General features: G+C 48.0%; 10 protein-coding genes across 10 annotated transcripts; 5 read left to right on the forward strand and 5 right to left on the reverse strand.

Moving 5' to 3' along the window:
* Window positions 1–986: 986 nt before the first annotated feature.
* Window positions 987–1,888, forward strand: N7537_006582 (c-type cytochrome; the record flags this gene model as incomplete). Its single annotated transcript, XM_056897639.1, has 5 exons — window positions 987–1,020; window positions 1,395–1,426; window positions 1,494–1,652; window positions 1,714–1,808; window positions 1,864–1,888. 5 exons carry the CDS (start codon window positions 987–989, stop codon window positions 1,886–1,888), a joined length of 345 nt encoding a protein of 114 aa, XP_056753424.1.
* A 967-nt stretch (window positions 1,889–2,855) lies between these two features.
* On the forward strand, window positions 2,856–4,826 carry N7537_006583 (uncharacterized protein; the record flags this gene model as incomplete). The annotated part of the gene is made up of 2 exons (XM_056897640.1): window positions 2,856–3,426; window positions 3,496–4,826. 2 exons carry the CDS (start codon window positions 2,856–2,858, stop codon window positions 4,824–4,826), a joined length of 1,902 nt encoding a protein of 633 aa, XP_056753425.1.
* A 2,247-nt stretch (window positions 4,827–7,073) lies between these two features.
* N7537_006584 (uncharacterized protein) lies at window positions 7,074–7,320 on the reverse strand (the record flags this gene model as incomplete). Its single annotated transcript, XM_056897641.1, is given in 2 exon segments — window positions 7,074–7,297; window positions 7,311–7,320. 2 exon segments carry the CDS (start codon window positions 7,318–7,320, stop codon window positions 7,074–7,076), a joined length of 234 nt encoding a protein of 77 aa, XP_056753426.1.
* Window positions 7,321–8,304: 984 nt separating this feature from the next.
* Window positions 8,305–9,557, forward strand: N7537_006585 (ATP-grasp fold subdomain 1; the record flags this gene model as incomplete). Its single annotated transcript, XM_056897642.1, has 3 exons — window positions 8,305–8,446; window positions 8,504–9,342; window positions 9,399–9,557. The coding sequence occupies 3 exons, from the start codon at window positions 8,305–8,307 to the stop codon at window positions 9,555–9,557; spliced, it is 1,140 nt and encodes a 379-aa protein (XP_056753427.1).
* Window positions 9,558–9,742: 185 nt separating this feature from the next.
* On the reverse strand, window positions 9,743–10,748 carry N7537_006586 (uncharacterized protein; the record flags this gene model as incomplete). The annotated part of the gene is made up of 2 exons (XM_056897643.1): window positions 9,743–10,027; window positions 10,143–10,748. Coding segments are annotated over 2 exons (891 nt in total), but the record flags the coding sequence as incomplete, so codon positions are not given.
* Window positions 10,749–12,520: 1,772 nt separating this feature from the next.
* On the reverse strand, window positions 12,521–12,851 carry N7537_006587 (uncharacterized protein; the record flags this gene model as incomplete). Its single annotated transcript, XM_056897644.1, has 2 exons — window positions 12,521–12,671; window positions 12,775–12,851. The coding sequence occupies 2 exons, from the start codon at window positions 12,849–12,851 to the stop codon at window positions 12,521–12,523; spliced, it is 228 nt and encodes a 75-aa protein (XP_056753429.1).
* An 817-nt stretch (window positions 12,852–13,668) lies between these two features.
* On the reverse strand, window positions 13,669–15,624 carry N7537_006588 (arginyltransferase; the record flags this gene model as incomplete). Its single annotated transcript, XM_056897645.1, has 9 exons — window positions 13,669–13,794; window positions 13,857–14,107; window positions 14,202–14,267; window positions 14,324–14,421; window positions 14,484–14,888; window positions 14,946–15,131; window positions 15,190–15,265; window positions 15,347–15,391; window positions 15,570–15,624. The coding sequence occupies 9 exons, from the start codon at window positions 15,622–15,624 to the stop codon at window positions 13,669–13,671; spliced, it is 1,308 nt and encodes a 435-aa protein (XP_056753430.1).
* A 1,162-nt stretch (window positions 15,625–16,786) lies between these two features.
* Window positions 16,787–17,368, forward strand: N7537_006589 (NUDIX hydrolase; the record flags this gene model as incomplete). The annotated part of the gene is made up of 2 exons (XM_056897646.1): window positions 16,787–16,835; window positions 16,941–17,368. The coding sequence occupies 2 exons, from the start codon at window positions 16,787–16,789 to the stop codon at window positions 17,366–17,368; spliced, it is 477 nt and encodes a 158-aa protein (XP_056753431.1).
* Window positions 17,369–18,239: 871 nt separating this feature from the next.
* On the forward strand, window positions 18,240–19,380 carry N7537_006590 (DNA-directed RNA polymerase II core subunit RPB3; the record flags this gene model as incomplete). Its single annotated transcript, XM_056897647.1, has 3 exons — window positions 18,240–18,293; window positions 18,347–18,912; window positions 18,993–19,380. The coding sequence occupies 3 exons, from the start codon at window positions 18,240–18,242 to the stop codon at window positions 19,378–19,380; spliced, it is 1,008 nt and encodes a 335-aa protein (XP_056753432.1).
* A 726-nt stretch (window positions 19,381–20,106) lies between these two features.
* On the reverse strand, window positions 20,107–20,958 carry cbpA (putative calcineurin binding protein; the record flags this gene model as incomplete). Its single annotated transcript, XM_056897648.1, has 1 exon — window positions 20,107–20,958. One exon carries the CDS (start codon window positions 20,956–20,958, stop codon window positions 20,107–20,109), a length of 852 nt encoding a protein of 283 aa, XP_056753433.1.
* Between the last annotated feature and the right edge of the window lie 223 nt (window positions 20,959–21,181).

The following is a 21,181-nucleotide window of genomic DNA, read 5'->3' on the forward strand; positions in this document are numbered from 1 at the left end:
TGGAACCGTAGATGCAATTTTTGGAGAAGGTTTTATATCACGTGACTATACCGGGATATCGGATGCCGATTGAGTCCAGAAGCTCTCACCCGGTTTAACCGCATATCCCTAAATATTTCGGGGAGAAAAAATTTTTTTATCAGACCACTTGACCTTGGGGAATAGTATTCACGTGTTTTAATATTCATTGTTTCCTGTGTTTCCCACCAATTGAAATGGTCTGATAATAGTTCTAGGTTGTACGGAGTACTCCGTAATCAAGAGTTGTTTCTTCTTACATAAATCAACCTAATGAAAGGTCATTGTCCAAGTCTACTGCAACCTCGGCAACAAGCTAAATTGCATTCACCGAGAATGAATCGAAAATAATCCGTTTCTGCCTCAGGATCCACACATCGGACCACCGGGGGCATCAGTTCGGGCGAATGAGAACCCTGTCATTTCGAAGCCGCGGTGGATCGGAAGATTGCTCCAGTTCTCCAGGGGGGTGGAAGGAAGGGGGTAAACGCGCGTGAGATATGAGCTCGGTCGCCATGGGGCATCCAGATAGGAATTGAATGTTCCAGTCTTTAAAGCTCCATGAAGCTTGCATATGCCACAAAACAAGTGAGTTAGTCAGGAACCATATTCTGGACTACTCAGGTGATGATGAGTTATGAGATCATGGGGGCGGAAGATGGTAGAGGGTACACGTTGGTTCTTTGCCATAAGGTGAACTGCTAGTTGTCCCCAGCATAAATCTCAATAAACGCAAGACAAAACAGAAGTGTAAGTCGTCAGTGTACAACAGCCACACCGAAGTTTCCGGTTGCGCCCGTTCACCTGAATCATCTGACTTCTGATTGGCGGAGCGGAAGATTACGAGAAAGCGTGTCGGGGCCAAGTACAAATAACCAGATTTTCTTTTCTCCCCTTCCCAGTTTTTTTTTCTGTACAGTACAGTGTCATAATAACCTCTTTTTATTATTCTTTCATAATACTTCACAATGCCTCCTAAGAAGCAAGAATCTTTCGCTCCTGGTAAGCTATCTATATTCCCCCATTGAGCTGAAAGGAGGTTGGGGAGGCGCCATCGAGGTTGAAGGAAGGAAGGGTATCCCAACTCCTAAAATGGCAACACAATGGCAACACTGTTTGTTACCTTGGGATGACGATTGACAACACTTCCTCGCCTTTACTACCATTGGCGCCTCGTCAACCTAACAACCACTCAATTGCGGATCACCGCAACCTTTCCCAACATACCACGCATCAATTTTTCAACATGACTACTTTCGATGTGTTCTGCACGTTGACGATCATCGACATGCGCGAGACCGAGCGTGCAGAAGCTGCCCTCATCGAAGAAGCCAAAAAAGAAGCCGACAGGATCGCTAATCTCACCTTCTCTCCAGGTGACGCCGCCAAGGGTGCTAAGCTCTTCCAGGTGAGTTCTTTATTACTTCACGCGCATACGAAAGGAACGGAAAACTAACAGCTCTTTTATTTTTCAGACCCGTTGCGCTCAGTGCCACACCACCGAGGCCGGCGGTCCCCACAAGGTTGGCCCCAACCTCCACGGTCTCTTCGGCCGTAAGACTGGCTCCTCCGAGGGCTACGCCTACACCGACGCCAACAAGCAGGCCGGTGTTGAGTGGAACGAGGACACTCTGGTAAGTGTCAAACCACCGATTTCAGCTCAGCTTCGATCGGCCGCTAACGATATCTCCATAGTTCTCCTACCTCGAGAACCCCAAGAAGTTCATTCCCGGTACCAAGATGGCCTTCGGTGGTCTCAAGAAGACCAAGGAGCGCAACGATCTCATCACGTACGTTACCCGCGAACCCACACACCCCTTGACTACTCAACTAACAACCACACAGCTGGCTCAAGGATAACACCGCATAAACGACCTGATGTTCTTTTTTATTCCCCGGCTTTTTTTCTGTTTCTCCCCATAGAAGTCTGGGATTATGGCGCCATGGGCTGATTACCGGGTCTCCCAAGGGACCGGGCCTGTATTTTTATTACAATTTCCATGACTCAAAATAGATTTGATCTTCTCCTCTTCTTGTTCCTTTTGGTTTGATATTTGATATTTGATAGAACAAACGCACTGCAAACGGGGGGGTCATGCACGCTTATTCCAAAGTGTTTGAGATTCTTCGGATGATCAAGGAGGTCTGTCTTATGATTGGTTGATGGTCCTGGCTGTACTGATTGGGCAAACATGGGCGGTCAGGCACGGAGATACTTGACAGTTACTTGATGAGGACCTTGATGGTCGCTGCAGGGACTATACAATCTAAAAGTACTCGCGCAGTACCATCCTTGTACATTTACGGTATCTGATGTGTACACGCCGTGTTGGCTTCGAGTCTCAGCACATGACCCGGCAGGGGTCAGGCTGATTGGCCCAACCTCCTCGACTTGGATACAAGTGAGGGGATGCATGCTTTCTCGTCTTCTCATTCCTGATTCCTCCATTGCTCAACGAGGCGTTTCGATCCCAGTTCCATATTAATCTTCAGCGCGTTTCCTGATCGCAATCTTGTCCAACATCAGCTATCGAATGTGCCTATCTCAGACATATCCTGTGTTGCACCTTAGAATCCAATACCTGCCTTGTCGCATCGCATCGCATCATACCTTATCGCATCTTTGGCGTGGGGTTGATTGCTCAGATCTCTTCTGTAACGGCTAGCGCAGGGAGACACCGTCCCAGCGCATATACTAACCACCCTAGTTTTACCTAAGGAGTCAAACCGGTTCATCCGCAAGTGATCGCCACTCATAGGCATTGATCTGCGCTTCGTCGCTGAGAATTGCAGTGCCTCTTCTTCCGAGGCGCGACTATCGCGATACGCCGTCCGGGATGCTGGACGAGTTAGACAACGTCTTCGACGACCATCCATCCCTGGACGCGTCGCTCGAAGACTTCGAGAACAATACCAACCCCCATAGGTCCCCAATGTTCGCGCTGCCATCCCAACACTCCGGATTCCGGTCTGAGGACTCAGATGGGGAGGATGGAGAGATCGAGGACCCGGCCCAGGAGCGCTGGTCACCCCCAGGCTTCCATCAACCCGAATACGTCCAGGGCAGTGGATGGTACCGCCACCAGCCCTATCTGCGCAAGGATAACTTCACTACGGATCGCCTGCAGCTCAAGCCCACAATCGGGCTCAGCGTCTCTCCGTCCCAGTCGCGTGAGCCAAGTCCACAGTATGAGGATGCATCCGAGGGTCCCACGAAGAGTAGACAGGTCGATCGCGCTACCCCGGGCGACATCTCTGTCGCGGCTAATGTGCCTCTACCGGCGGGTGCAGATACCCCCCTTCACGGACGATCCCCAAGTCCGCCTCCGGCTCCGAGTACAGGGCGCACACCACGCCACAGTCCCGAGGACGACGGGGTGGGCTTTGGTGCGGAGAATCTGAGCAACTGTAGGCCCTGTCTGATCTGGTTTCAGTTGCAGGCGCGGGTATACTAACGATTGTTGTGAATGATTAAAGACATTCGCTTTGCAGTGCGTGCAGAAGTCCAGCACCGAGAACCCATTGCCGCGTTGTTTGGCTATCTGCGCTCAAAGTTCGAGCGCATGACCAGCTCCAAGTCTAACACTACCTTATCTATCATAATCCTCCTCCTTTCAGTCGCGTTCATGCGCGCTCTGGTCCTCCCAGGCCTCCCACAATCGATCCCCGATCTAGTAAAGCTATCCGGCTTCGCGCGCTCCTTCGAACCACTGATATACTATTCAGAGAACGGCGTTCAGCAAATCGGCACCCTGCAAGAAACCGGCGTCGCAGTCTGGGACCTGAGCGAGTCCGTCCGCGGCACAAACATGACCAGCGCGCCCATAATCGTGCGCCAACTAGACGAGCTCTCCGACTCACTCAAGTCCCTCTCCCTCGAGCTAACCCGTTTCTTCGCGAACGTCGATTCAGACATCGACTCCATCCTAATAGTAATGGACTGGGCCAAGCGCGAGCTCGAAACCCTCTCCGCCCAGCCCCCAAGCACCCTCCCCACAATAGTCTTCGACAACATGCACAACATGCTCTCACGCCTCGGCGCGCTCGAACGCTCGGCCCAAGTTTCCGACAGCGGCGGTGTCTCTGCAACCTCAACAACAACAACGCCCCTTGGTCACCTCGTAATGGCTGTCTTCGGGCCAACCTCCGCGCAGCGCACACGCACAACCCTAACCCGCACATTCACCGAGTTCCTCTCCGTGTTGGAAGAATCAATAAACAGCGAACTCACCCATTCAACGGCGCTCTTCGCGCTCTTCGAGTCCATCGACCGCCAATTCCTCAATCTTCAGCGCACGGTCGTCCGCGAATCAGACGCCCAGGAACGCGCAGAGGGCGAGATGCTCTCTTCCCTGTGGACGCGCGTGCTAGGGCCGGATGCCGCGGCTGTTCGCAAATACGAGAAGAATAAGAAACTCCTCGCGAATGTGCGCAGTCGCACTGTCGCTAATAAACACCTCCTCGTTGACCACCGCGGCCGACTACTCACACTGAAGGTTAACCTCGAGACACTACGCAGGAAGTTAGTCAGCCCACTTGTGCGTCGGAATGACTCTGTCAGCTTTGTCGGGTCTGTTGATGGGGGCGGGGGGAGCGGGAATGGGAATTCCGGCTCTGCAGGCCGAATGCTTGGACCCGTTGAAGCTGTTATCGATGGACAGATCCGTGGGTTGGAGGGGACGTACGATTACCTGCGGACTGTTCGGGAAAGACAGAAAGCGAAGCTTATGGAGCTTGTTTATGGGGCAGGGAGGAAGCCCAGTCGGGCTATGATTGATGGTTTGGAGGGGAGAGATGATGATGAGTGAAGGCTTAAGTTGAGTCTTGGTCTTAGTGTCTTGTTTCTTCTTTTGGCCTCGTTTCTTATCTTGGCATAGCATCCTTTGGTTGGGTTCTTTTGTCTCTGCTCTTTTGTCTCCTCTCTGGCGTTCTAGGGCATATGTGGCAGGGCATCCGCGGCTGCGGTCTTTTTCGTGGGAATTGGTGGCTTACCTGCTGTGCCTCTTTGAATGACTGCTTTTGTGTTTTTTTCCCCTTGCGCTTGGTTTCGTGGCGAAATAGGTTTTGCAAGGAAAAGGGATAGAAATATGTGGCGCCAGCTGGTTTGATTTCACTTCATGGCGCCGTGCAGTTATGGGGTTCTTTTGTGGTTGTATGAATGAATCTTTTTGCTGTTCATAGTCATTGTTCTTATGCAAATTTCCTATATAAGTCCCTGATTATATATAGATAAGTCTTTTGTACCGTTTATATTTCCGTTATATTGTCGTAGAGTAATAAGTCTAGCATGTCTTCTATAGCTATTGACCATTCTTCTAGATTTAACACCAAGATATGTATATAAAAGCGACGTTTCAAAAGACATCCAAAAAGAAGTCCATGTCAGTAAGAAAAAAGGCTGCACCCATGTAAATGACAGGTACTCCAGTAGGTTGTGTGCCGAGTCCCCAAGATAATTGCTTTACCGAAACCAGGATAGCGGTTTGATCAACCGCGAATTGTTCATTGACAAAAAAGAAACCACAACCATGCCAACACTGCAGGGATAGTGGAAATGCCTTGCCGTGGTAGCAGCTCGTATCAGTCAACGTCTTCAAGTTAGCCCTGAACTCGTGGTAAAGCAAACATTCTCATTACCGGGGAGAATGTTGTGAAAGCCTTCTTGCTCGAGCCATTCCCTTAAATAGGACAAGTCAAATCCCCATGATGCCCAAGAGAGGAAGATTGTATTCTTTGAAATACCCGCTTCTTGGGGTTTTTTGACCACCTCCTTTGCATTGAGAGGCCCCATCTTGCGTGAAATAGGCTTTGGCTTGCTGTTTTTTTGGGCCTTTTGCTGCCAGTTGGTGCAGAGAGGGGCGAGGAGGAAGATACCATCCCCTCGCTATCCCGAGGAAAACAATCGAGCACCTGGTTTTCCTTCATATCAGCTAGGCCGATTTGGAGCACCTCCCGGGAAAAGAACGTAAAGTTCTAGGTCGATATCGATCACCTCGGAAGCTGGGATCTTGGCTTTGCTGTCGGATTCTATCCTTCTTAGGATTTCTGCCATTGCCTCTGTTTCGGGGTGCCATTGTACCAAAGCTGCTTTGTCAGACAGCTTTATCTCTTTCCTTTCCTCTTCGCCGGGGAGGCCTGGCGTCAAGGTAAGAAAGTGCTGCAAAATCTCGAGCCCTCCTATATAGTGCTGATATAGTGTTTATGGACGCAAAAATCTCTTTAGCATTTGCTTCCAGAAAATTGCGTCTTCAAGGCTCTTTGAACAAGAAACACCCATTGTAGGGTACGCATCGGGCTAACGCTCCATGTACATCTGGCTGCCAATGTCCCATATATGTATACATATATATATTGCGACTGATCGTCAGTCATACCGGCTTGGTTAGTCATGCCACCTGACAAGTCTGATCCGCATGGTTCAAATTGACAACATGCCACAAGGCATGCATATCCCTCCGGATAGGACCTGCGAAGATCAGGAGATATCGGAGAATCTGCGTGGGAGTCGGGCGTGGGAGGTGAATTGCCCCGGCATACCGGACTTTGTCTTGGAAGGATGACGTGCTCCCAACATAATATCCTGGATTCTCTGCGCCTCTTCGTCTGTCAAACGATTTCAGACAAACCCACAGGTCTTGGGAAATACTGCCTCTTTGACAAGCATGGCAAGCATGGTTGGTCCGGATGCCAAAGGAACTATGGCGGCTAGTACTCAAAGGCCGTTATCGAGTCCTGATTCTGTGTTACCCCCATGGGACGAGCTCTATACTCCGGTCATGATAGAACATAGAAGATAGCCCATCCTGTCATGTACCATGAAGCCTCCGATTCCTTGTGATCCACAATACCATAGGGGTCCCCAGTCTTTGATGGCGGATCGGAACTAGGACACTTGAAAGTCGTATACGAGAACCGGATTTTCGGCATCGCCCTGGACTGGAGATCTGTTGTAGATATTATAATCACAGAGATTCCACCTCTTGGGTCACAGCGGGTGCCACGACCTTTGGAGAGATGGCTTTTGGTTGCTTCATCATGATTCATGGGCAACCGGCTCATAATGCTAGGACCGCAAGACCATGGATATTGCCTTGGCTATCCAGGTTGATGCCCTGCTGAAAGATAGAGCGAAGGAACCATCGGGAGGGCGACCAAATTTTGATATCGGAGGTGGCTTGGACGTTGGCTCTAAAGTAGTGTTTCGGATAATATTTGAGGTCATCCTCGAGCATCAACTGTACAACCCCAGCAAGCTTGTCTTGGTCAGCTTTATCCAGGTCTGTTAAAAGAACAAGTGGCCATGGTGATGTTTGGATATTTGTTTGGAGTGGCATAAAGAAAGAAAGAAGGTTAGAAAGCAAGTAAGGTCTTTTGAACTTACAATACCCCCCATCCACACAAGATGGAATCTGAGAAACAAACAAAATGAGTATATTGTAGTCGTTAGATTCCACGGTATTATAAATCTAGTAGGCACAATTTGACACACCATGGATATCTGGGTACTCGCTTTATATCTATTTTATATAATGTGGATCTAGGGCAATGAGGAAAGGGGCACAGGAGAAACAATACTTTGACCATATATATATAGTGAGTCATGTCAGGCCTTTGTAAGGATATATTGAACGTAGTCTATTCCATCGCTGCTTGTACTGATTCTTTATATGAAGAGAAGAGCCAGCGGAAAAGAGGGAAAGAGGGATGAATATATAGCCTTGCAGTGAGACAGCAAAGGCCTGAAGTATTCTACGTGATCACAGCACTTCTTAGACTTAAGTGCATATTTCTCACTACTAAAAAGCGAAACATCAAAGAGATTTCCGAAAGGCTAATATCTAAGACCTGACAAAGCCCTATAAGTCACTGACTATTCTTGCCTCGCTGGGTGTGGATGCTAGATTTCCTTTTTTTATCATACATAATATCAAAAGTGTGTATTACGTTTAGTCGGCTTGTCATTTTAGAGTCATACATATCTTTCATGCACACCATACATTACTATACACCCAAATTTCTGCCTAGAGGTTCTGCACAAAGGTAGCCTAGTTAGGTAATCTGTGTTACTATCTCTTGGCATTTTTTCAAGAACAAGATGAAATTGGGAGAACTGTTGGGTTTTGCTATAAACACAAGCATAGCTTGAAACGCCATGGGTGACTATACCTACTTCATATAAAGTAGGATCGGTCCGAGAAGTTACCCCCACACTCGGAGACAGCGTGGGGGCGGGGGTGCCTATACATAGCTTTACTCTAACTTTACAACTCATTCAATTGTCTCGCCATGCTGAAAGCCTCACGGTCCATAGGGGTCATCCAAAGATCGGAATGGAATACTTCTTCTAGCAAACCTATAGTCGCAGTATTATTCCAAGCAATTGACCCTCCTACAATCAACGGAGTCCGCAAACCACGCAAACCAGGTGGTAAGATACCCCAAAACATTTCCTTGGACGATAATTGCTAGCGCTGAATTGTCACAGGATATCAGGATTCAGGCGCAGATATTGCATACACATTACGTTCTAAGGGAATCGATGTCATCACGCCCCAGCCCTCCCCTCCCACTGCCCAGCATGATGAGGGTTGGTGTTTCCCGGATTCGGAAGAAGGGATATATTCCGCAGTAAGCCAAGGCGCCATATACTTGTGGGCGAATACGATCGTGTTCTCCTCCCATCCTCTCCAAACAGCATCCTGCCTGGATAGCTATGCTCCGACTCTACAGGTCGTAGGCCAACCACCGGGTCTGGTGGAGAAGTTCGATGACAAGATGTACCTGAACGATAAACTGCGTCAGCGAGGGAGGTTTACCTTACCTCAATCGTGGGTTGTGAATGAAGGAGACAACTTAGATGTCCTACTTCAGTCAATCCCCAACTACCCAGTTGTCGGGAAACCGGTTCGTGGTCGCGGGAGCCATGGAGTGCAAGTCTGCCATACTCCTTCTGAGCTGAAAGACCATGTCGAATCCCTGTTCGGAGAATCGCCCGTGGTCCTACTAGAGGAATTTCTATCTGGCGAGGAAGCCACAATCACCGTGATGCCCCCATCCCTCGACCGAGCGGAGTATTGGAGTATGCCTCCTGTGGCCCGATTCAACCACAACCAAGGTATCGCGCCGTACAATGGCACAGTGGCTGTTACTGCAAACTCTCGCGTTGTCACCAAGGACGAGATGCGGGACCAACATTATGACCAGGTGATGCGTCAATGCGAAGAGGTGGCAAGTCTCATCAAAGCAACGGCTCCCATCCGCATTGACGTTCGACGATTCCGGCATGGGTCAGAGTTTGCTATTTTTGATATCAATATGAAACCTGTATGTGTCTTTATTTGAATAGGGACTGCGATTTATATGCTGACCTCGACTGCTAGAACATGACCGGTCCTGGTCGACCAGGTCGTGAGGATCAGGCTAGTCTGACTGCCATGGCAGCGACTGGGTGTGGGTGGGACTATCCTACTCTATTGCAAAATATGTTGCATGGAGCTTCGACGCTGGAGGCATTCCGTCAATATCGCGCTCCTTTCTAGGTACATGCGATGTTGACGGGTTTGAACAGAGGCCATAGGCCCGAGCAAGGCGTTTGGAAGATATCACGAAAATGAAGAGGCTGATAAAATAGTCTCGCATAATGCCAGTATGAAACAGCTCAAATCACATATAAGCCAGTGCTCTTTTTCTGCTTTGCCATCTCAACAAAATTAAAACTATACCCCGGTTTCCAAATATTCACAATCTTGCCCCAGTTATCTTCGGTAGCATTCATAGTCTTGGAAATAGCCCTTAAAACGTGGTCTTCTAGCAATTCCAAACGACCAAATACCCGGATTCTAAGATTGTGTTTCTTCATTGATGAGTCATTCTCGCCCATTTCTCTAAATGTCCCTTCTAACAACTTCATAAGAACATCGACCTGCTCTTTAGGTCTGTTGAAGTTTTCAAGGCTGAAGGCGTAGAGGGATATAACATTGACTCTGCAATCGAAACATGTATCCAAGATCTGTTTGTGTTAGCTATCGCAACAGTTGATAGCTTGGAATTTTTAAAATGTTAATTGACAAAGCCAGGTCATTGATATTAACTCCTATTTGCCTTATACGTGTGAATTGCAAAACATCACTAAATCCTCCGCAGTACACCCCCTCAAATGGAAAATCATCAATACAGTCAAACAACTGCCTCATCTCATCACCATCTCCCATCATCGCCCAGAGATCCCAGAGCGCATATGTCCAGCATTTCATCCAGCCCGGGAATCTGTCATACTGATCCGTATACGGGAATGCTTCCAGAACCTTTACACATCGTAGCTTATCATCGGAATTCTCTAGCCTTTCATTTTCAAGGGCCGCGACTGATGTACCTTTTAGCGTTTGCAGAGACTCTTCATCGATAATCATGCATATTCGCCATTTGGTCCAATCGTCACGCATGTCTTGAGCGTTCACCCAGGCCTCAAAATGAGCGCGAATCGCCTCGAGAGACGCCCCGTTAAATTGCGCGGGGTCTTGCACGATAGTCGACCGGTGTTTGGCCCAAATTTCGTTCGGCTCATTTGTAGGATCTTCTTTGTTTTCTTGGAAGAATGCTTGTTTAATACAGGCCTCAATGTATCTGATAGCGTCTGGGAATAGAGTATCTGATTCAGCAGAGTAGGAAGTGCGATAGATGACATATCCCCAGTCTGGGTAGGTGCAAAGGCTATTTCGGAGGTCGTTCATCTTTAACCGATCGTTTTCATTTTCGATTGTGTGAAATTTGACTTGGTGGTTGAGGGGAGAAGAGATGAGGAAGGGTAAGTCTTGAGTCTTTTGCCAAATACGTGCTAGTGCCAAGCCAAAGCCCATATTATTCAAGCGTAAATAAAACTAAAAAGAGAAATGACAAGAAATGACAAGAAAAGAAATAAAAGCTATATAGGATTTACGAACCATCTAGTTGGAGTTTGAGATATTTCTAGATATCGTAGAACCAAATATTGAGGGTTAGATATTTTCTGCAACTATATTCCCAGCTGGAGGCGAAACAACTGGGATCGACCACCAATTTGATAATGCCAGCCTTTCGTTGAGGGAACAACGGTCAAAGGTTCTGGAGACCAACTGTATTTGGATGAGGCTAGCGTGGTGCATTTTATTGAGGTGAGCTGCTGACGCTGCTCCCGCGCTTTGCTCAAGTCATGGTATGATCAGACTGCTCAGTGAGCAAACCAGAGCGCTCAGGTCATGCCCAGTTCTACTCAGTGAGTAAAAAGCATGGGGTGAGCACTAAAACGGCAAAGGAAAACCAAGACTTGTTAGACATTTTCCTGTCTATATATTATGAGATGGGACCTTGGGCTAAGGTCTCCAAGACGAATTGGTTGATATATATGCAGACATGCTCCAGACATTTATAGAGGGATTGGAAGATGTGCATCTTATGTTGGAGTAGGCGACTAAACGAATATAGAAAAGAGATCTCAGTCAGTCGAATTTATACGGAGCTCGAGCTTCTTTCGAAAGAACCGCAAATATGTCTCACAAGCTACAGGGTTAATTTTAGATGGTTGTGATTATTGGCCGAATACTTGACATTATCCAATCGTAGAGACTTCTGGTACGCGATCATGTCTACATTACTGTTGTTTATTCCTTGTATGTACCAACATTATCATGAACATACATTATAATTTGGCTCATTGGGTATCTCAATTGAGCTTCTCGGGTGCTATATAGGTTATCCAGAAGCAGGCAGTTCATTTTCTGAATTCTGTTAGTCTTTGAAACTGAAATTGCTCTATAATAGAACCCAGATCCATGCCAACCTTTGGGATTGACTACTTGCATATATGTGTATCAAGGAAGATACACAAAAGGGAAAAGTCAAAGCGACCGATAACGTCCAAGGCTACAAAAACGACCAATCATTACGGTGTGTCACTAGTGCTACCCATCTTGCCCTCGGGTATGGCTGCGGTTTAGTTCTAGCGGTAACATTCCGGTCTGAATTTCGCTTGCGATACATTAGATTATGCTGTTATACTTTGTGCTGTCCCTGGGTTATACGGTGTATTCCTTTTTTGGTGCTTGCCGACTATTCCGGCTTATGAGAAGAAATATTGCAATTTTGGTATGATTGGTCTAATAAACTGGATACATGTTACTGGTGCGAAGTAAACTTCCAGTATGGACTTGCAGCGAAAGAAGGATGGAAGAGCACAAAAGGAAAATGAGCTGGACAAGGGCAAGTAGATGGGAGTGATGCAAAAGGAAGCATAGGAATTTCCTAAGCTGTCAATTTAAAGTATTACCTGCTATGGGCGAGGAAGCCTAGTAGTTCTGTACGCCCACGACTATTTATAGGGCCTGAAGTCGCCCTCTAACCTTCGTCTCTCAAAAGAGGATATATATGTCTCTGCTGTCAAATAGAGCTAATGGTCTCTCTCGTTGCCTGTACTATACAATTACTTAACGCAGGCTATCACAGGTCTCCGCTATCTGATGTTCTGCACTCAGGTCTGTTCGAGAAGGGCCCGTTGCAGCGTAGTGACTTCGCGCTCAACCGGTAGGAAGGTCCACTTTGAGTGACCCTTCACCTCGAATTCACTCTTATCTTCATTTTGATAGCTTGTGGCCATTCTTGACGGCATTGGTGTTTGTATGCTGGAACGAGATTGAATATGTTTTCAAGGTTGCTCGTTTGAAGGGAAAACGAGATGAAGTAAAACGTATATGGGGTTTGTGTTGGTTGGTGGAGAAAATTGACCGAGTTCCAGCGATACTGAACTGCGAGTGTGAAGAAGAGTCCAAAGCGTATTCGGGGTTGTTGGAAAAGAAAGGCATGCTTTTGTTGATAGAATCTTTCGACCACCAAAATCTTCGCAGCGCGTGGAAAGATGGCTGGACTTGAATCCTGCAATTATTCTCCCATAAAATTCCGTTTCGATTGGTTTACCGCGACCCCATCATAAAGGACCTCCAGCAGCTGTCCAATAGATGGAAATGTCTACTTAATCCCATCCTGGGATCGGTACTTGTAGAGTTAGTAGAGAGTTGTCGATGTCCAGAAGGTGCTCCTTACTGGAATTCGGGTCTTTTTCACACAGGCCCTGCGCTCTGTGGCATCAAACCTGGCCAAGCACCTCCCGTTTGAGGGCTAGCGTATATGAAGAATGATGGTCAAGGGATTTTGGCTCTAAGGGTGCCAAAGGCCCAGGCGAAAGGGTATGGGTATTAAGATAGCGAGAGAAGAGAGAAGAGAGAAGAGAGAAGAGAGAAGAGAGAAAATATTTTACTGCCGAAGAGAATGGATTAGGAGAGTGGATTAAATACTAAAGTAGGGGTTCCTAATTAGGTACGCGGGAAGAGGAAGGCGCGATTGGTGACATTGGAGTTTGGGCAGTACACACGTCACGTATCAACCCTGAGTATAGCAGATACTACCTGATTTTGAAGACTTCTATAGACTTACCAAGTCAACTGCTAAGGGTTCCATCGTCGTGATCTGAAATTAAGGAAACTAGAAGAGACTATCTTGATTTGCGGACTTGACTGAATTGCGTGTGAATCAACTATTCTACACAATTAATCTACTTTTGTTCCATCCCCTTTCCTGGTGGTAGTAAACCTAGGCTCAAAGCTTGCCTGTGAAAGATCTTGGTTAACCAATCAAATCCACTGCACTGTTTCGGACAATTTTAGGGCCCAGGACTGCGGCCAACTCGGCGACGATTCTCTTGATAGACATTGGCTCAGTCATTGACATGGTTTCCCAATTGACTAGATTCTAGTTGGAATTAGCAAAGATGTTCCTCTCGCTCAAGGGGGCTCAAAAAATTGAGTGCTTACATTCATGTGAACAAAACCGCCGTCAAAGCACAGCAGCCAATGATCCAGGTCCAGTGCTTCCACTTGAGAGGCAGTAAGAATACCGGGCATACCGATATCAAAGAGGGAAACCTCTTCTAGATCCCCGTCAATTTCCGGGACCACAGGCTCAGGGGAGGATCTTCGGTCCCGAGACAAAGAGACATAGGAACGGGAATTAAGCTTCTCCGTCAATTCGCCAGCGAGCGGATCCCAGTCGCCGGATTCAGGGTCTGAGTAGCAGAGAAAAGGGTCAGATGCCGTGCATGATTTTCACGTAGTACAAAAAAATATATGTACTAAGACAAGGACACGAGGGAAACATACCGAGGATGTACTGGGGACGGAAATTGGCCTTGTAACGCATCTTCTGGCAGGAGTGAATATAGTACCCTATACTTCGATTAGAGGTGCGTGAACAGGGGTTTAGTTCCACAACTGCGACCTACCCATGTAGTAGTACTGATACCGATTCTCGATCGAGAAGGCAATTTCACGCATGGCGCTCAGCTTGCCAATCTCCCATTGTTCGTAGGCGGGATCATAGCTGTGTGCGTAACATTAGCTTGTCACATCGGTATTTCGGGGTACCGTCAGCCATCAGCTTACAAAACATAGACGGAGCTAACGCCGTTGGGGGTCAGGTCCAATACTGCAACAGCAATGAGCTCGCCATCAAGACGATAGCATTGATGCCATGAGCCGAGTTTCTTCTCAGAGGCATTGGTGGCTGTCAGTGGATTCGGAGTTCGCTTGATACCTGAGCATAAGAAGCGTTGAAAGGCCCTAGGTGTCAACTCAGAGAAATCCTCTCTGTGGATGCCGGTTTGGTATTTGCGGAACAGCTCAAACTTTGCCTGAGACACAGAGTCCCCTTCAATGGTGACTTCAAAGCGGTGCGCTGGTTCAATGGGATGCTTGGTAGCAGGGTCAATGGGCCGTTTGATGTGGCCGTACTCGCTTTGATGGACAGCTGACAGAAGGTCGAAGTTGCACTTGCGGTGCTTTTTCTCTCTATGCATTCATTAGTAAATGATCTGATAGTAAATTGACAAATATAAGATTACATACTCGCGGGTTTGTGGACAAAGCCGGGCTGCCTTTCGCATATACTCCGGACCTAGGATAAATTTGTTCCACTTGTTGATGGCCTTACGCTGATCACGGCGGGGCCGATAAACGGATGCCTCCAGTCTCAGAGTATAGTGAGGACAACAAGACCGAAGCAGATTTTGTTTGTAGTAAAGATTTCCCGATCTAAAAATGTTAGTGTGGTCTGATGGGTTACAGGGAAATTCAACTGGTGGGATCTTACCGTCGCCACCCGCCATTGATCAGCTCTTCATAATGCCCCGGGAGTACGGAATTGGAGCGGACGTAGTACGATGCACCTTTTACATGTCAGCATCCCTGCCTAACCATTCTAGCCCTGAAAGAAAAAAAAGAACAGAACAGGGGGAGGGGCAACAAACTTCCGTCTCTGGACTGGCAGTAACCACACGAGTTCTTTTCGTAACCTAAGAGAATCACACTACATTAGTCTTTGCATAAGAGGGGTTGGACGATCAAAGGCCAGATCATTGGTGTTGAGACCCTCGCCAATTTCCCTTCAGTGGTAGCGGCCGGGGCCAGTGGAAGCGCCACGGGGTAACAGAGATCTATCTCAGTGGTTCGCTGCGGGAGAGTGGGACGTACCTAGTGGGCGGAACAGCGACAATTCTCGCGCGCGCTCGGCGTCAACCCGTTGCATCGTGAGATTAAATATGTGTAGGCGTGCAGAAGGGAGTGGATGTGAGTTGTAGTCATGGGGAGTAAAAGATGAGGCTAGCGAAGTCGGCGGGGATTGTAAATCGCGTGTTCTATACGGCAAGGGGGGGTATGACTTGATTTAGGTGTACGTTTGTTCTAGTTATTTAAGTCTATAGTTTTTTTTTTTTAAACGGTATATGTATCTCATCTCTCTTCAGCCACAGGGCCGATCTTATAGTTTCTGGTCAAATCGGCCGAGTTTCTTCCATCTCGGTACCAGCAAATCCCGTAGGTTTTAAGAGGCTCGTTACCCGACGCACATTTAGAGGGTGAGGTTGGAATTATCGGAGATCGGAGTGGTAACTTATAGGTATAAAATTAATGTACTCCGTAGACCATGGCAGATTCTAGTAGATTATGGCAGGATATAGCTAAATATAGTCGATAGCAAATATAGAAACATCTCTAGTGCTTCATGGTGAGTCACATGACCATATATAGAGTCAAAAAAGGAGAAAACTCCAGGTCATTGAACTGGCTACTCATTATAGTGAGTCTAGTGACTATAATGACTATAGTGGCTATATAATGACTTCAGTGACTCCAGTGCATGTATAACACAGACAAGTGAATGTAAATATGCAAAGAAGAAAAGAAATTAATAAGAGAAAGGCAAAAAAAAAAGGAAAAAGAAAAAAAAACCCCCGTACCTTGACTATTCTCCCGGACTGCGCCGCCGTGCCCCTCCATTCCCACTTCTCTTCTTTTCTCCATTCCTCAATAACCTCTCATTTCTTAGATCTTCTTTTGAAAACCATGCCTATTTCCACTTACCATTCCAATCCCCCGTCAGGCATGAACGGGAAGACCTGATATCCATTGCCCACCTCCGCAATATCCAAAGAAAAAAAAAAAATTTCCCCCGACCGCTTTCGTGCTGTGCTCCCGCTCTCTACACCACAGATACCGGGAGCTTCTTCTCTCTCACCTCAGAGACCTAAAAGGCTCCGAGGGAGCTTGCGAAAGCATCATCTATTGGGTTTTTCTTGACCTTTTTGATTTCCTTGGCCTTCCCACTCCTTTTCTCTCTTTCTTCACTTCTCTGGGAACTTTCCAAACCCCAAACCTGGAGTAATTCCAAAGATATCCGATTGTCTATTACAATGGCTCAAATACGGTCGATGGAAGCCCGCGTTGGGCGGAAAAACCAACGTGAGTTCTCGCTGATGTCGCTTTACGGCCACGCACGTGGGGGGAACCCGTCCCCCTTACGTCTACACTGTCCCTGTGTTCCCTGACTCTAACGGCTTGTCATAGGGTACGGCTCAAAAGGCGAGCGACTGGTAGCCGGCGTTGTCCCTATTTCCGCCGACAAGACCAAAGTCCTCATGATTCAGTCCGCAGGACCCGGAGGCTGGGTGCTCCCCAAGGGTGGATGGGAGCTTGATGAAAAAACCGCGGAGCAGGCTGCATGTCGTGAGGCCTGGGAAGAAGCTGGTGTCATCTGCATCGTGATCAGAGATCTGGGACTCATCCCGGACATGAGACCCTCCGGCCTTCTCACCGCGCAAGCGCCCAAAGCGTCATACCAGTTCTTTGAAGTCACCGTCGAGCGAGAGGAAACCGAGTGGCCCGAAATGCACAAGCGGAGACGCCAGTGGGTTTCTTATGCACACGCTGCCACCGCCCTCGCAAATCGACCCGAGCTACTTGAAGCGTTGAATCGCAGCTCGTTGAAGCGGTAACCCCTATCGCGTGCACATCCGGTTCCCTTGCACATCCAACACTCTCCCCTCCTCATTCTTCTATCTCCATGTGCATCACTATTCCGAGAGAGCTACTCCTCGATAATGACTTGACATGAACTCCAAAAAAACGGTAGCTTCGTCGCTTCTACTATTGGCTTTGCCTACCTTTTACCTCTTCACCCCCTTTTTTTTGCATCTTTGACGGGCTGCCGCTACCCGTCCGTTGTTTCATTTGCGAGTGAACCATCTGAGCCTGTTTTGCTTTGTCTCCCTATGATAGACGCCTTTTGCAAACAGGAAGGCTTTGGGACCTTTTTGCATTGATACTGGAGGATACCTTACTTTAACAACTGTGATATCAGACTATTTTATCTGAATCCATTGCTTGCACTGTTTCAATTGCCAGATTTGACTTGAGCTCTTCTTTCTAGAAACCAAGTCTTTTGGATAGATCCAGTGTCTATACCCAACTGAATCAATTCTGAACCACTTCCTCCGCTCTCGAATCTGAGAAAAAGAAGAAGAAAATGAAACAGAAGAGAAGCAAAATTATTCTATTGTAACTGTAAATGTAAATGTAAATGTAAAAAAAAAATGAACGACTTGATATTGGCTTTTCACTGAGGGTGTGACCCGATTAGGCAAAGCGCAAAAAGCTGTCTCCGAACCCTGGAGGGAGCAAATCCGCGTGCCCTCAAGCCAACAACTTCGCGCCTGAATCATCTACCACAACAGTTCTTATTACCCTATCATTCACCATTGAAACACGCACTTTTTAATCTACCCTTTTAATTTTATGACCCACGGATAAACACCTCCAGCTCCAGACAAGGGTGGCGGCGAGCAGCGCTGCCGCATACATACCAACATGGATTACGAAATGGATCTCGAGCCCACAGGACCCCAAGTGACCGTCCGCGAAGTAAGCCAAGACATCCTCAGATCAGCAGGTTAAAGAACTCACAAATCCCACAGGCAGAGCCCTACCGCGTCGACTTCAGATTGACCGCAGTCGACCTCGCATTCGCCAACTCCCTCCGACGAACCATCCTCGCCGAGGTGCCCACTCTGGCACTCGACCTAATCGAAATCGAAAGCAACACCTCAGTCCTTCCCGATGAGTTCCTCGCCCACCGTCTCGGCATGATTCCCTTGAACTCGTACAACTGCGACCAAGACCTCGACTACACACGAGACTGCGACTGCGAAGACCACTGTGTGCGCTGCAGCGTGACACTGTCTCTGCACGCGCGCTGCGGTAGTGGCATCATGTCTGTCTACGCGCGGGATTTGATTGTCGTCGGCGAGCGGATCAACGAGAAGATTGGTGATCCTGTTACCACTGACCCGGAGAACAAGGGTCCCTTGATCTGCAAGCTGCGCAAAGGGCAGGAGATTAAGATGACTTGTCTGGCGAAGAAGGGAACCGCTAAGGAGCATGCCAAGTGGGCTCCTACTGCTGCCGTTGGCTTTGAATATGACCCTAACAACAACCTGCGCCATGTGGACTACTGGTATGAGCAGGATGCGGCGAAGGAATGGTATGTATTTTGAGCATTGATTTGATATTAAAAAGGTTGCTTCGACCTATCTGCTAACAATGACTTTTTTTTTTTTACAGGCCTATTTCTGAAAATGCTGCCTGGGAACCCGCTGCCAACCCCGACCAGCCCTTTGACTACGACGCCGAGCCTAACTGCTTCTACTTCGACGTGGAGAGCATTGGAAACCTTGAGCCCGACATGATCATCCAGCAGGGTATTGTGTCTCTCCAGCGCAAGCTCGCAACCACCGTCTCTGTCCTCTTGGGTGAGGGTGAGGATGGACATGGCGGAGGCGCTGAAGATGCCGAGATGATGGGTGCCAATGATCCCGACGCTTATGAGCCTCCTGAGGGCATTGACGGAAACATGACTGCCTACGGAAACGGTGCGGCCAGTGCTTGGGGCGCTAGTGCACAGACACCGTACGGTGCTACGCCTTACGGACAAAGCAGCTACGGGTTCTGAACGTTCATAACCCAAGAAAAATAGAGCTCGAGCATGCGCAATGGAGTTTTGATTTGGTGAATTGGGGCGCACTCTGGAGTTTTCCGTTTCTTTGTATCTTTTGCTCTTGGGGACGGTCTTCTGGTCCTAGAGAATGACTGGTCTCTGTATTTCAAATATCTACTCGTTGGTCCAGTGAACCTGAAAATACTAAATAACATGGAACGTTTGCTAAGACTGCCAGATATCTTCCTAGAGAGGGCACTCATACGGGTGGAAACAACAATATAAACCTCAGTCAATGTCCTAGGCTACAAACCAAGCATGAAAACCCGCACACAAACCCGCATACTCTTGATTCTTAACGGGGCGGACTTGGGCGGACTTTATAACCAGCTTGGGGTTAGAATAACTACAGAATCCCTCAATCCTATCATCCTAGCTTCTATGACTACATTATCGGGCTAGGTCTAGAGTGTTAGTATAGATTATCAGACGCAACCCGTTGACTACTACTCGGAGAGATCAGGAATGAATATCAGACATGTTCATTTTGAGATCTTATTAACCATAGTCCTGCGAAAAAGCAATTAAAAAAAACATCAAGCGTATTCGAAAAAGCTGCTAAAATGCCCATCCTTTCCCAACGCCTGGCATGCCACAGAATGCAATGACTATACACAAAACACAAGCATGCCTCGCTAAAAATGCAGAAGGTAGAAAAGAGCAACATCCCCGGAGAACAATCTACTCCATCAACTCAATCGGCGGACGAGAAGTCTTAGGAGGCATTTGGTTAGCCGACATCTCAATCGGGCTCATCGCATCCATATCGACATCCTCATCCTCGATATCCAGCGTCATATCCTCAACCATAACAGCCGGAAGATTGGGACTACCACCATGGTCCTCAGGGTTGTAGATGATAGTGCTGCTCCTGCTACGCTGCTGGGAGCCCGCTAGCGGCCAGCTGGGCGTGCGCTTGTCGGAGGAGATAGACACCGGGGTTGCGGGGTCGACTGTAGAAGTCTCAGGCTGCATCTGGTCCGTCTTTAGCATGGACAGAGCGTGTGCCAGGTCCGTTGCGTGGACTTCCTTGTTAGGCGGGTCCTCGTTGCGCACGACCCATCCATGTGGGGGGCTGGGCGGCGGCGAGATGAAGAACATCTTGGAGACTTGCGGGGCTTCGAGGAGTTTTGGTCGGCCGCCGTCTAGGATTGCCGTCGGCTCGCCGAAGTAGATCCGGGGGTGGACGTCTCGGTTGAGGAGACGGTTGCCGTCAAGCAGTTTGCGCACGGCGGTGGCGTCGGACTCGTTGTGGAAAGAGCACACGATGCGGCGCATGGAGGGGAGAGGGGAGAAGGAGTTGAGGGGTGCCACGGAGGTGATTTGGTTGCGGATTTCTTCCAGGGCTGGGGGCTGGAAGACCAGTAGATCATGGAGATCAGTGATTAGGAGGGTGTTGGAGGGCGGTGTTGGTTGGGAGAGTGCGGGCATATTGGCGATATCGAGAGATAGGGATGGTCGTGGTTTGTGGGATGAGCCAGTAAATGTGGGCGATGGAGCCAGCGAGCATAGAGGTGAAGCTGAAGTGGCCATTTTGTATGTGTGTTGTATGTATTGGGGTTGAGTGTTGGAGGAAGTTGGATAAGGAGAAGATAAAGGAGGTTGCCACCGGATAAGAACTCTTTTAAAAAGAAATGTTCTAGAATTTCCAATGGTCTGTTAGATGAGAATGATTTAGAATTGATTGAATTTGAACCAAAGACTCTGGATTTGCCTCTCTTTAATACTCAGATATTTTTTCAATAAAGTCTTGAGG

The sequence above is a fragment of the Penicillium hordei genome, assembly GCF_028827395.1.
Source record: "Penicillium hordei strain IBT 12815 chromosome Unknown utg000003l_segment0_segment0, whole genome shotgun sequence".
In the NCBI taxonomy this organism is placed as follows: domain Eukaryota; kingdom Fungi; phylum Ascomycota; class Eurotiomycetes; order Eurotiales; family Aspergillaceae; genus Penicillium; species Penicillium hordei.